Source organism: Vidua chalybeata, chromosome 15 (assembly GCF_026979565.1).
Source record: "Vidua chalybeata isolate OUT-0048 chromosome 15, bVidCha1 merged haplotype, whole genome shotgun sequence".
Taxonomy (NCBI): domain Eukaryota; kingdom Metazoa; phylum Chordata; class Aves; order Passeriformes; family Viduidae; genus Vidua; species Vidua chalybeata.
The window spans coordinates 13,861,186-13,874,655 of NC_071544.1; the positions used below are offsets into that span (position 1 = coordinate 13,861,186).

The 13,470-nt window shown below is 51.8% G+C and overlaps 1 protein-coding gene across 3 annotated transcripts in view; it reads left to right on the plus strand.

Annotated features, from left to right (window-relative positions):
• The first annotated feature begins 3,960 nt into the window (after positions 1-3,960).
• Positions 3,961-13,470, plus strand: part of CYFIP2 (cytoplasmic FMR1 interacting protein 2) — a 50,603-nt gene continuing 41,093 nt past the window's right edge. For all 3 annotated transcript variants that reach the window (XM_053956662.1, XM_053956663.1, XM_053956664.1), the window contains exons 1-4: positions 3,961-4,041; positions 10,248-10,388; positions 12,406-12,495; positions 12,575-12,652. In XM_053956662.1, coding sequence (XP_053812637.1) covers positions 10,272-10,388; positions 12,406-12,495; positions 12,575-12,652 — 285 coding nt within the window. In that variant the 5' untranslated portion in view covers positions 3,961-4,041; positions 10,248-10,271. The remainder of the gene's footprint in view (positions 4,042-10,247; positions 10,389-12,405; positions 12,496-12,574; positions 12,653-13,470) is intronic.

Genomic DNA, 13,470 nt, shown 5'->3' on the forward strand with positions numbered 1-13,470 from the left:
CTCAGGAGGGAGCCAGGAGGAGAAAACATGCAGAGTATGTGCTCAGTGCACCAGTGATCATGAGAAGAATTCTCTCATACTTTAAAAAGTAACAGAATCATCACAAGTAAAGACTTCTCCATCTCTTCTGTGAACAAAGGCACTGACCAAAGAAAAAATCCAGTGTGAATGGTGTGCCTGGGTTCTTCCTCCTCAAGGAGTTCCACATTATGTGGCGACAGCAGAAGATATAAACAAAATCCATCTCCTGGTATTTCAATTAAAACTGCAGTTTCGCTGCAAGACAGAGACACTGTTTTGACATAAATTACTTCAACCCCAAATGTGTGGGTGTTGGTGTCCTGCAGAATTTGTAAATAAGATGAGGACTTTTTGCTAAGCATTAACAATCACTAGGGAAGTCGGGAGGACTCACAGATGATATGTGCAGATATGCAATATATATTTTTGATGCTTTTCTGTTTGGGCAGGTGAGAACAGGAGGAAACCTTATAAGACAGGAGCTTACAAAAACTCTGAAGTGCAAACTTCAGCAGCAACCTCCTGTCACTACACAAGTCAGGTTCAAATATGTTTGCCAACAAAAATGGAACAAGGAAATCATGTAATCCCATGATCTCACATATCCTGTGTCAAACTATTTCTTCACAGAAGGAGGCTTAATTTTTGGTATTTTTCAAGCTCCTTGTTCTAGGGTGGCTTTTAGGAGCCAGAATATCTTTTCAGGCATGTGGAAATGGGCAAGGCATCAGTTCCTGCCTTACACATCTCCCCACACTGTGACAGGGGTGTCTACAGGCTCAGAGAGTTCAGCTTCTGCCTCACTGCCCCCACCATCCTTGAAGGAACCAGGGGTCTGCTAAGCATGAGGACATTGCTATTAAAGAGCAGCAATATTGCTCTACTAGGTGACATTTCTAAGGTTATATTTATATTTAGATAAGTGTAATATTTATTAGCTGGAGTGGGTTGCACAAAATATTGTTGTGATTGTTTATGTTCAGTTTTATTTTGCAGTCTTTCTATGCACACAATGTGGACTTTTACAAACAATAAAATTGCTAAGTCCCAACTGTGACTTTCACTATATATGAGCAAAACTGCAAAAATCATGCACCTATAATCAAATCTCCTCCACCACGATGCAATCAGGCATCTTCTGGCTTTCTGAAATATCTCTGTTCCCCAGAACTATGGTTGTATTCTGGGGTTACACAATGTGCTGGGTTTGTGGGAGTAAGAAGCATGCAGAATCTCTGCAAATATGGTAATTTATTACATAGACACCAGATTTTTAGGTCTAAATATCCATTATGGTGGCTTTAAATTCTCTGAATCTTCATAAAATTCGGGGTGGTAATATCTGAGTGCTCCCAGAGGGTGTTTCCCCATAATTTACAGGGCACTTCAGGAATCTCAAAAGGAATCTCATATCAGAGTGGGATAACTGCACGATATCAATGCACTCCAGCACAGTCTTCCCTCACCACAGCAGTGTCTAAGGCAAGTTTAGCTGGGCGCCCTTCACATGGCTTGACCAGATCAGTTCCCCACAAAGCAGAGGTAAGAATATCAGTCTCCCACTGCAAAGTGAGTTCCCTTTCTCTGAACACCCCTTCCCTGCCTCCCTAGAAAGCATTTCACACGTGCTGAACATTTAAGCTGCTGCCTCTTGGCTTGGCTGTGTCTCACCAGGGTGGGAGGTTGTGCTTGTCCCTCTTTTTCCCCACTGGTTGTCCTGGGTGGGTGCAGGGCTCTGCACACCTGGCTGGAGCCAGGCCTGGAGCTGTGTCCCAGCGTGTCCCCAGCTGCTGCTGAGATGGCCAGGCACAGGCACAGCCAGGCTGGAGCCCCTGCTAGCAAAGGCAGTCAAGCAGTAACCTCATCTAGAAAGAGCAGCTGATGCTTCTCAGTGGAGACCAGGGACTGCAGCGTGGCAGCATTAGCCATGAAAAGCTCTTTTCTGGGCATGGGTCAGCACCCCTGGGGATGTGGGTGTTGTTCCACTGCACAATTACCTTAAAATCAGGCCTGAAAAAAAAAATCTAGAATTACCTGAAGTGTTTTTTAATGAACAGGTTTTTATGTGATGTTTGGCATTGTTCCTCTCTGAACGCTTGTCAGCGCAGCAGGATTCAGGTGAATGGCTTTGCTAAAGCTCACTTGGCAGCCACCACAAATTCATGTGTATTCTTGTGTTCACCATCATGTTCTCACTCCTCTCCATACACTGATGCACACACTGCTGCTGTAGCTGCATGGGGCTGCCCCTCGCTGCCATTGTCCCCAGCCTGCAGGGAGATCTGCAGGACAAATGCAGGGAAACTCATTCTATCCTTCTACCAGCTAACACAGCATGGAGCAGAAAATTAAAATAGTATCATAACATTCATGGAATTCCCATCACACTGAACCTGGCCAGATTGGGACCAGATTAAACTGTGCAAAAAAAGTCCACAGCAGTGTTTTCTGACAGATTTCTTGAACCTTGTTTCATCCATGGCCTCAGAATGATATTTGCTGTTAAATCTTTTGTGTCTGCAGTAACAATGCTCACTTATTGAATTTTTCTGACAAGTATTAAATAGTAAAAAGAGGAATGATGGTTACAATGTGTTCTAGTCAAGGGTGAGAGAGAGTTGTAGATATCACAGAATCATAGAATAGTTTGGGTTGGAAGCGACCTTTAAAGGTCACCCAGTTGAAAGCCCAAGGAAGAAATGCTGTGCAGAGAAAGGCTCCATACCCAGAGATTTACTGATACATTTTTTTCAGGCATGATCCTGTCCTTTAAAACAAAGCTAGTTCCTAAGACTGTTCTGCTGCTTTTCTAGTTTGCAGTGCCTTCAGCCCATGGCATCCATTCAAATTACAGCAGCAGATCTGAGTGTAAACCTGGTGTCCAGGCTTCCCCACAGAGCCAACAGACACCCCCAGGAAGAAAGCTCAGCCCCACACTTTCATGGACAGCAGCAGCAGCCTCTGAAGAATTGGAGGGGGGTCTCTCAAATCCAGAAAAGGCCAGGCAGCAATCTGATTCTGGCATAAGCTCATGCTCAGGAAAGGGATGCTGCCAGGGCCACCACAAAAATAAATACCTCTAGACCTGTATCTCGGCTTTCATGAATCCTTGGGTATCCACCAGTGTCTTTCAACAATGAAGACAGCTCCATAGAGGGTTTATATCACCATGAGGCAGTGTCCCTCTGAAAGCTGTGAGTTCGGATTTCACACTACATCTGAGAAGCTATATTAGAGCTTTAAACAGATGTACAAGCAGGAGTGGAAACTTGTCCCTGAAAAAAAAACAGATGCCAAAAATGCCACAAGGAAGACCTTTCAGAGGCGGTGCTGACTCAGAAGAGGATCGGAGCTCTGAGCAAAGGCGCTGCCTTCCTTCAGGTTTTGATCCCCAACATGCTCAGTCATCCGAGGCTCTGTGTGTTTTCTACATGTGTACGTATTCTGCCACCAGGGCGTTTGTTAAGATGGTAGGTGACGCCTATCAATGGTCCTCCGAGGGGCAGAGGGGCTGAACACCCGCGACCCAGCGAGCCCAGCAGCAGCGACATGGAGAATCCCAGCCTGGTCCCGCTTTCTCAGGGACCCAAACCCGCTGTGCCAGCACCAAGCCTCCGAGGGGCTGCTGCAGCCGCCCCCTGCTCTCTCCCCTCCGTGCCCCGGGGGTGCGGGCGGCCTTCCCCTCCCCGCCGGGAGCCGCCGGCGCCGCGCTGCCGCCAGCCCGGAGCTCCCCGCCGCGGGGAGAGCGCGGCCCCCGGCCCCGAGCGGGGGCAGAGCCGCGGCCGCGGCCCCGCCGCGCATCCCCCGCGCCGCTGGGGGAGGAGCCGCCCGCGCCGCTCCAGCCCCTTCCCGCGGCGGGGCCGGGGCTCCCCCCGCCGCCGCGCCGCGCGGAGGGGCCGGCGGAGAGAGAGAGCCGCGGAAGTGCACTTGCTGCAGCCATTTCCTGCTCTTTGTGCGGGCGGCGCGGAGCATCCCCCGCGGAGCATCCCGCGGCGCCGGCATCGCACCCGCGGAGCGCAGGTGAGCGGGCGGGGGTGGGCGCGGGGCTGCGCGGGGGCTGCGCGGCTCCATCCCCTCCTTCCCTCCCTCCTTCCCTCCCTCCCCGGGGCTGCGCCCGCCGCCGAGCCCCATCTCCGCCGAGCCCCATCTCCGCGGAGCCCCGGGCGGGCGGAGCGGGGCAGGTGCGGGCGCGGCGGGCGGGCCGGGATGTGCGGGATGTGCGGGCCGGGATGTGCGGGATGTATGGGATATATCCCACAATGCCCCGAGCTACCTGCGGCGCTCAGCCTGCCCGCAGCCGCCGCACGGCGCCGGGGAAAAAATAGCGCAAATCCCCCTTGTCCTCCCCCCGCCTCGCATCCCCAGCACGGGGGAAGGGGCCGAGCCCCGGGCCCGCGGGCGCTGCAGGCCCCGCCGCGGCAGCGCAAGCCCGAGCCGGGGTGGCGGCGGTGCTGGTGGAGAACGGGGCGCGGAGAGGATGCTGATGATAGAAGGGCGGCCCCGGCCGGCTCCCGGAGCACCCGTGGCGTGGAAATACGGTGTTCCAGGGGGATGAGAGGGATGGAGGCAGCGCCAGCGTCAGAGACAGCGCTGGGAACGAAGGGCTGGAGCGGCGGCCGCAGGTTCGGGCTGTGGCGTGGGTCGCAGGCGGCGGAACCGCTCCCGCCCCGCGGCGCCGGTGCCCGTGCGCGGGGCCGGGCAGCGCTCCTTTGTGCTCAACTTTGCCCCCGATGCCGCTGGAAATGCCGCTGGAAATGCCGCGTGCCAGCCGCATCCCACCGGGCGGAGGGGGAGGGAGCGAGTGGATGGATTCCGCAGGAAATTTCCGTGGGTTGGAAGGACCGGGAAAGAACGAGGAGAAGAAGAAGCAGCACACAGTCAACGCTCCCTGCTATTGGAGAAGGGGGCAGGGTGCAGGGTTTGTGTGCTGTCAGGGGACACTGCCAGCAGCACAGCGTGGCCCCCTTTGCCATCTGCCGCTTCCCACGGGGGGTTCCTGCCTGGGGGCTTTGGATCACAAAGGTCTCAAAGAATTAGGCTGAGTCGCTGAAGCCTCTGCACCCTCCTGCCCTGAGATACCGAAAGAAAAATCATCCTCATGTTTTGCATGATGATGGTAGTCTGGGGTTAGGCACAGACATGGGTGACTAGCCCAGTGTTCTGGTGTCACAGCCATATAATTCTGTGCTAATTCCCTGCAAAGGGAAATTCTTTTTTACTTTTATTTGGACAGTTGATTGTTTTTAATGAAGCCTAAGGAATAGAGAAAAATCTTCCATTTTCTGACCATGGTCTCTGGAGTAAAGCAGAGTATGCTGAATTCATTTTCACTGAATTCAATTTTGTTAACAAACAATTATCATCTTTGCATGAGAAAAGGGAAGATTGGTTTTGGAAGATCAATAATTGGTCAACTATTAACAATACTGGCCTGTGTGATTTAGTTTCCCAAGAAGTGCTTTAACTGTCAGCAGTGGCTTGCTTATAAACTTGCTGTAAATTTCTCAACTCTATTGGAAATGTAGTTTCATATACCTATCTCCTTCCTTGACCTGCTTTCTTTGGCAACAGAAAAAAAATACTATTTAGTTATTCTAAAAGAAATAAATTCCAGGGTAATTGTGTTGCTCAGAGACGAGGATGCTGCAAATGATTGGAACTCAGCCCTAATGGGATGGCAGAAAACATAGAGTGGATATAGAGAAAAACAGCTTCAGGAGTCATGCAGTTTGGCTTCCTTTTTGTAATGGGAAGGGTAATTTTATGGGTATTAACATCTGTGTCTGTGTACAGCAGAGGCCCAGCTCTGCCAGCTTCACTCACTCCGCAAAGAACCTCCTGACTGTGGTGAGGGTTGCAATTGCAAGTCCTGTGCATTTTAGGCAGGAGTCAAACTAAAGTTTTACACTGTGAAGTTATTTTTTACTAAATATATGTTTGTGGCCAGGATCCTTTATCCTCCTGTTGCTGTCAGGCAGTGGGTACCAGAAACTTGGCTTTTATGCAACTGACACTTTGTTCTGCTGGGTATTTGTTGGGCCAGGAGAGGGCCTGCCCACTGGTTTGGTGCTATATTTGGAGAAAGAGAGGGAAGCATTTTCACAGGGGTAAAACTAAATTCAGTGACTTTCCCAGGTTACCCAGGGGCTGGGAATCAAAGCTGGAAAAGATTCTCAGATCCTCAGAGAGTGACCAGGTTTGTCCTCCTTCTCTACATTGCCACCTCCCCAGCAAAAATCTTTTTCCTGCTCACCTCACCCCAGGTTCACAGGGCTCAGACTCTGTCTGGGCAATTCCCATTTTTTCTTGCCTCCTTTCCTGCTCTTGGTGTCTACTACAGCACCAGTGTGAGTGTCTGCTGTAGGAGCAGGCAAGCTGAAAATCCTAAACAGCCCCTTGCCACTTCCCCAGAGCTCTGAGCTGTGCAGCTTGGGAGCTGAGCACACGTGCATGCAACATATTCATTTGCTTTTAAAAGCCTTTATTTCCCCAAGCTGCTTGAACAGTAAAGTCACCTTTGTGCTTCTCCCTGCAAAAAGGATGATACTGCACCAATACTTCTGGGCAAGCATTTTGGTGGGGAAGGCAGGACATGCCCTGTAAGTTCAGACATTTGGGATCAGATGTCTGATCAGACTTTCCTGTGCTGACTGTGAAATCTGGTCCCCAGGCTGCTGCCACAACAGCCCCTGTGTCAGGAACTCCTCCTTTCCATCTCGGGCTGGTGCAGCCATGCTCCCTGCCTGGCTGGCTCCCTGCAGCTCCCCCAGGTCCTCTGTGAGATCATTTGGCTTTAGAAGGTGTGTGAGATGGCCAGAGGGTTTGCAGCTGAGGTGTGGGAAGGGGATGGGAAGTTTCTGCAGCAAATGAGCAGAAAGTGTGGGCAGCACTGCACCCATTAGCACGGATGCTCATGAGCAGAAGGGATAAACAGCCCAGTGCAGCATCCCTGCCTCGGGTTTCACTGGGGTGGGGTTGGTTTCTGCCAGGCTCACCTTCAGTTTTGCCAAAACACGTAGGACCAGAGGAGCTTTGGTTTCTCTGACCAGGGGTGGGATATGGAGGTAGCTCCTGGCAGCCTGTGAGGCCAGAGAGGCAGGATGTGCTTCAGGTGTGCCTGGGCTGGGACAGAGAAAAGCCCCATTCCTGGGCACGCTGCTGTGCTGCTCCCTGCTTGGGTGGAGCCCAGCCCCGTGGCCACGTGTGCCCAAGCACTGTCACCAGACCACCACCACGAGCTGAGTGTCCTCTTCCCAGCACAGACACCCACCCCAAAGCCCAGGTGCTGGATGGCAGTTAAGGCTTTTTGATGAGCTCCCCAGGGATCCCTGAATTCCCTGCGCTGGAGCCGCTTGGCCACTGCCAGATGACCTCCCAGCTGCCCCCCTTGTCTCTGGACAGAGGGGATGGGGCTGGATTTACAGCACAGCCCCAGCATGTCTGGGTTAGGGTGAGGGAGGAAGGCACAGGTCTGGGGGAGCAGGGCTCCGTCTGCCATCCTCTCTGGATGATCTGGGGTGATGATCCAGGTCTGCTGGCCCTGGACCAGTGGCCCCTCTGTCACACACTCTGTCTGTGAGGCTGCTGTCTGTGGCAATGTGCTAGAGACACCAGGCCCAGGGGAAGTCCTGGCTGACCACGCTGTTCCCTGGAGCTGCTGTTGGGTTCTGGTTGGTGTTAAGAAAGGGTGGAGTGGAAACTGGAAGTCCCCATAAAACCTCATGTGTTAAACCCTCGAAGTCTCATTTCTCCAGCTGCATCTGGATCCTTGCACTGCTCAGCCATGGCAAAACATGGGGTGGGCTGGTGGCTGATTGCACCTCTCCCTTGCAATGACTTGATGCATTCTTTTCTGTTCATGTATTTCTGCACCCTTCCTCTCTGCCTGTTTGTGTGCAAGATTTTTAGGGTAGGGACTGGCTTAGCCTCCCAGGTGTGTGCACTGCCTGGCACAGCAGGACCTTGATGCTGGATTTGGTACTCTTTCTCCTGGGGTGGCCCAAACAGCAGCAATAATTTTGTCCCTTGAGTTGCTGAGCTCTTTGGGTGTCACAGGGTTGTTGTGGGAGTGCCTTTAACTACAACAAATGGACAACACCTTGCACAAATGGCCTAAGAATTGGACTTGGAGAAAAATGGGGAATGAGCCCAAATAAACAGCCACAAAGCCCTCAAAGCTATGAAATGGAAAGTTTTGCCTTCTCAAGCCTGAAGTATGTAATGAAGCATGAGTGAGTAGCCAGGAGTGTTGTTCTGGGATCCCAGTGGTGAGTGCTGAGGTGCTGGAGGATGGTGGAGGAGCGTGTTGGGCAGTTCTGTGTCCATCTGTGTCCATCTGGGGCTGGGCAGGCTGAGCCTCCCCCCGTGCAGAGCAGCCCAGGGAGCCCGCAGGCAGGCAGGGAGGAAGCTGCAGAAATGTAATGTCTGGGTTTGACAGTTGCTACAATTTGTAACAGGAAACCATTTAACCAGACAGGGGTGAAGAAGAAAACAGAAATTTGAGTGTGGAGGGGAAAAGCTGCTTGAGATTTTGGGTATTTTCCAGGCACTCATTTAATGATTCTTCAGCTGCAGGTACAACCAAACCTGTTTCTCAGCTGCCTGGTGCCTTGGGGAGGCATTTGTGGAGCAGGAATGAGTTCTGCCAGGAATACTCATAGGTATTCCTGCAGCCCACGATGATGAGGCACAGCTACAGACTCCTTCCCTCTGTTGAAGCCACCCCAGGGTGACACCCTGTGTCACCCCCTTAGCTGTGGCCCTTGCTGGATGTGTGTGTGCCTATCCATGGATGTCCCAAAGCCATTATCCTTCATGCTCCCAGTGCTGGAAATAAAAAGCAAACTTATTTTCTTGGGAGCAGTGGGAGATGCTGTTGTGACCAGAGGAGTGGTGTGGTTGTACTCAAGGGGTGTTCTGCTGCTGCTGTACTTGGTGCTTGTGCAGACACTGCTGGAGCCTTGTGCCCTGCCTGCTACCATGTCTAGCAAAAAAAAAGTTGCAAAAGCTTAGAGAAAAGCCAAAGAGATGATTAAAGGATTTGAAAACATGCACTGTAATGAGGCAGACAAAGAGCTTAGCTGGCTTGCAGGGTGTTATATTGAAATGTGTGAGTATCTCGATGGGAACTTTGATTTAGGGAGCTCTACTGTCCTGCAGATCAGAGCAATGAAACTCAAAGGCTCACATTTCAAACTAGACAGGCTCTGAGTGAGGCAATAAGCACTGGGTGGGGGGGGGGGGTGGTTTTTTAATGGAAACAGGTGTCAATATTTAAAGAATTCTCTCTCTCCAAATGTCTAAGTGCAGCAGGGTGTTTTTCTGGGAGATACAGGCTCTAGGTTGGCTGCAGCTATTGCAGAGGATTAGGCATTAACTGGGGAAGCCCTGTGGCTGTGATTACACAAGGGCTCAGCCTGGGTGACAGCACCATCCCCCCGTGCCTGAGCACTCAGAGCCAAGGTGAGTGGCAGGGGAGATGGGGACACACAGGTTTATTCTGTGGTTCCCACTGGGCTCCTGCCTGGGGTAAGCACCAGGGAACTTCCAGAAATGTCTCCCTTTGATTTTATTTTGTGTATTTATTTTCATTTTTGCAACTGGAGCTCTTGGCAGCTCCTGGGACTGGGCAGGGGATGCCACGTCAGTGGTAAAAGTAAGGAAATTTAGCAGCAACTTTTTTTTTTTTTTTTTTTTTGCTGCTTGCAGTGCCAAAGCTTTGCCTGCACAACACTCGAGCCTTTCCAGTTCACCTCTGGGATTTAATGCAGTTGGTTGTTTACAGTTTCCAGGGCTGTTCATGTGTGTGAGGAGAGCATGTGAGTGTCAGCATCCGTCATACTTCTCTACTCAAGCTGCTTCGGGAGATACTCTTGATAGCACCGCTTTGCATTTCGGAGCACACGCTTTCACCCGGGGCAGCTAAAGCTGCACTGCAGCACCCAGCTGTTCTGTCTGAGAGAGTTTTGCATAGAGTTAAGAGAGAAGTGCTTGGGTGGGTAGTTGTGTTTCTCTTATTCTGCATTTCTGCTCTGCTGTTGAATCGCAGGAGAGAGATGACACAGAGATGTGGTATAATGCACAAGAAAAGGGAAAACATACATTGGGATTTTGTCCCCTGCAATGCCAGCCAGTCGTGCTCTGATTTTGTCCTTTCCCACTCAGTGTCCTGCTGGCTGGCTGGTTTTCTTGTCTGCCTATCACCCTCTCTTTTGCTTTGGATTTAGCAGGGGAGCTGAACATCTGCAGCCATGACGACTCACGTCACTCTCGAGGATGCCTTGTCCAACGTGGACTTGCTGGAGGAGCTGCCCCTGCCAGACCAGCAGCCATGCATCGAGCCTCCTCCCTCCTCCATCATGTACCAGGTACTTCAGCTCCCCGAGGCACAGGGTAGGGAGGGTTGTTCCAGTGGCTCATGCACAGCACAGGGCCACACACAGTGCTGTGAGAACCAGCTGAAAACATCCGGGGTTCAGCATGGTGAAGGAAGTGTTCAGAACAGATCTAGCCACAAATGTGTTCCCAAGGACTTTAAAAGGAAGGCACCAGAGTTTGGTGAAAGGGACTTTTAAGGCCGAGGAAAATGAGGACCAGAGTGCATGAATGGGTGGGAAGCAGGAGATAAGATTTGTGATAACAGCAGAAAGTTCTCAGCGATGTTTATTTGTGCACATATTTCTGTGCTTCCTTTCCATGATCGTGCGTGCATCGAACTGAGCAGGGCAGGCTCAAAGTCCTGCCTGACTTTGGCTGGCCTGTGCCTCTAGCACAGCTGGAGCTGCTGGCATGCAAGGGAGGGCAGCTGCCAGAGCCACTTCTCTGCCCTGAACAACTCAGATTTAGCTGCAGCTGCACTCACCAAGCAAAGCTTGGCAGAGGCCCAGGGCACGGCTTGGCTCCTGCTTTTGCTCCCACAGTGGGATGCCTCTGCTGCTTGGCCACCACACCCTGCCCTGTAGCACACACCCAGGGTTAAATATAATAGGGGGTTCCTTTCTCCATCCTGCCACTCCTGAGTTGCTGGCTCACCCGTGGCAGTGTATAAACACACCAGCACTGTGATTGTTGTGCCTTGTACGCAGGGCTTTGGAATTACAGCATCTCCTTCAGCAGGTCAGACCCCGGGCTCATTCCACAGCTTTGGTATCTCTGTGGGTTATCAGACCCAAAGGTCATTCTGGGCTGTTCAAATTTCAGCTCTCCCTGAAAAATCTTGATGTAATTATTTGCTTATCTCTTTTTTCAATAAATGTTTAGCCTTTGCTGGCTGTGTTTCATGAGGGGCTCAGGGTCCAGCCTTATGGCACAGCCTCCTTTCAGGGCCATAAGTTTGTGCACACAGCTGGGCCTAAAAACCTCCTCTAAGCTGGATCTGGAAATGTTGGCCAAGCCTGTTTCCTCATCATACTCACTTTGTGTGTAGCACTTTCCCCTGCTAGCCAGAAATGCTCATGCAATCTCAGCTTTTGTTGTCACATTGGTCACATGTGATGTCCTGCAGGCACTCTGAAGAGTAGCCCTCTGGCCACAGGTCTGTGCTCCCAGCTTTCCTACTCAGGAAATCAGTTATTGAGGTGAGTGTGGTTGCTGCAGTGCTGCTGTCATCACAAGGAGCAGCTCTGGGTGCTTAGGACCTCTGTCTGCCCTGCCCTGCAGCAGGTACCATCAGCCAGCCTTGGCAGAGGAAATCACCAAGCACAGGGCATGTGAAGGGCACTCCAGAGAGCCAAGGGAGCTGATTTGCCATCCCCAACCTGCCTCTGCAGTTTCTTGCTCCCCTGTCCCAACCCAAAACTGTATGACAACTTCCAGAACAAATGTTTGTCCCAACAACTTTTTGTGCTTGCACTGAGAATAGCACCTGGATGAGGGCTGACTTTCATATTTATGTTTTCCAGACAGCTCATTCCCTGCCCTTTCTCTGTGTTTATCCCTTGGTCTTCCTGCTGACAGGATGTGGTCTTCCCCTAGCAGCCAGGGCACAAACAGAAATTAATAAGGCTGCATCTGTCTTTGAGTTACCAAGATAAAATCTCTAGAATAATTGCTCTAGCTTTTCTCTCTGGTGTGGCTGCACTAAAGTTGGGCTTAATTCTACAAGGATTGTAAATGTCAGTCTTGACTGCCATATTTCCACACATATTCCCTGCAGGACAACCACGTATGATTCCAGAGCATCTCAGGGGGTGTGTGTGTATGAAACTACTTCCACTAGGTACTTCCACTACCTAGTGGTGCAGCACCTCAAATAGTTCACAAGCTCCTCCTGTGCCCCAGGAGCCCTACTAATTCTACTTTTTGCCAACACATCCCATGTTAGGCTGTACCAGGTGAGCAAACAACCAGCTGTGTTTAATCCCCATCTCTCCATTTTGCTCACAGGCTAATTTTGACACAAACTTTGAAGACAGGAACGCCTTTGTGACAGGCATTGCCAGGTACATCGAGCAGGCCACGGTGCACTCCAGCATGGTGAGTCCCCCAGCACTGTCCCCAGGCTGCTGAGCCCCCAGTGCCTGCCCTGTCCCACCAACACCCCTCTGTCTTTCAGAATGAGATGCTGGAAGAAGGCCACGAGTACGCCGTGATGCTCTACACGTGGAGGAGCTGCTCACGAGCCATCCCTCAGGTAGTCAAGCCCTCCCCAGGCAGGGGGGCTCCCAGAGCACCTCTTTGGTTTTGTCTTGAGTGTGGGTTAGTTTGGAGTGGAGACAGAAGAACAGGAAAAGCAAAGCAAACTAAAGCAGATGATGCTGAGATCCAGCCATGAGGAGATGTCTGCTGTTGATTGGGTACTTTTTATCTGCTGCTGTTGCCTCCCCTGGCTACTCCAGCAGAAGGCTGTGGCTAAGCTGATGGCAAGACAGCACTACAAATCATTTGGTGTAGTGTCCTCCCTGTGACATCTGTGCCTCTCTGAGCAGCTTGTGGGGTCCCTGCCCCTTCCCCCTGTGCTCCCCTCAGGCTGCTGTCAGTGCTGTGTGTGATGGAGGAGCAGAGAGTGCCACAGCAGAGGGTTCAGTTACACCTTGACCAGGTTTGATCTTGCAGTGACCCCTGTGCTTTGCCATGGGGCACATGGATGTGGCATTGGGGGGTCCTGTGTTGGCCCCCCAATCTCCCTGCTTGGTCAGGTGCAGCTCCCTGCTGCATCAGAGACTGTGGCTTCACAGGTGAACCACTTCTCCCTACCCTGACTGCATCCTCATGGCCATTGATGCATGGTGGGGTTCTCAGGGCTGTCCTGGGCAAGGCCAGGAGCTGGGCTTTGGTGATCTGTGTGAGTCCCTTCCAGCTCAGAATATTCTGTGATGCTGTGCTCGTGCCTAACTGCAGTGTGGAGCAGCGGGGCAGGGACATTAGATTGCCCACTGCAGGGAGGGCAAGGCTCCTTTGGCATCAGGCTGGCTGATGTGTCCCCCCATGCCCTGAGATTCAGCTGCTGGG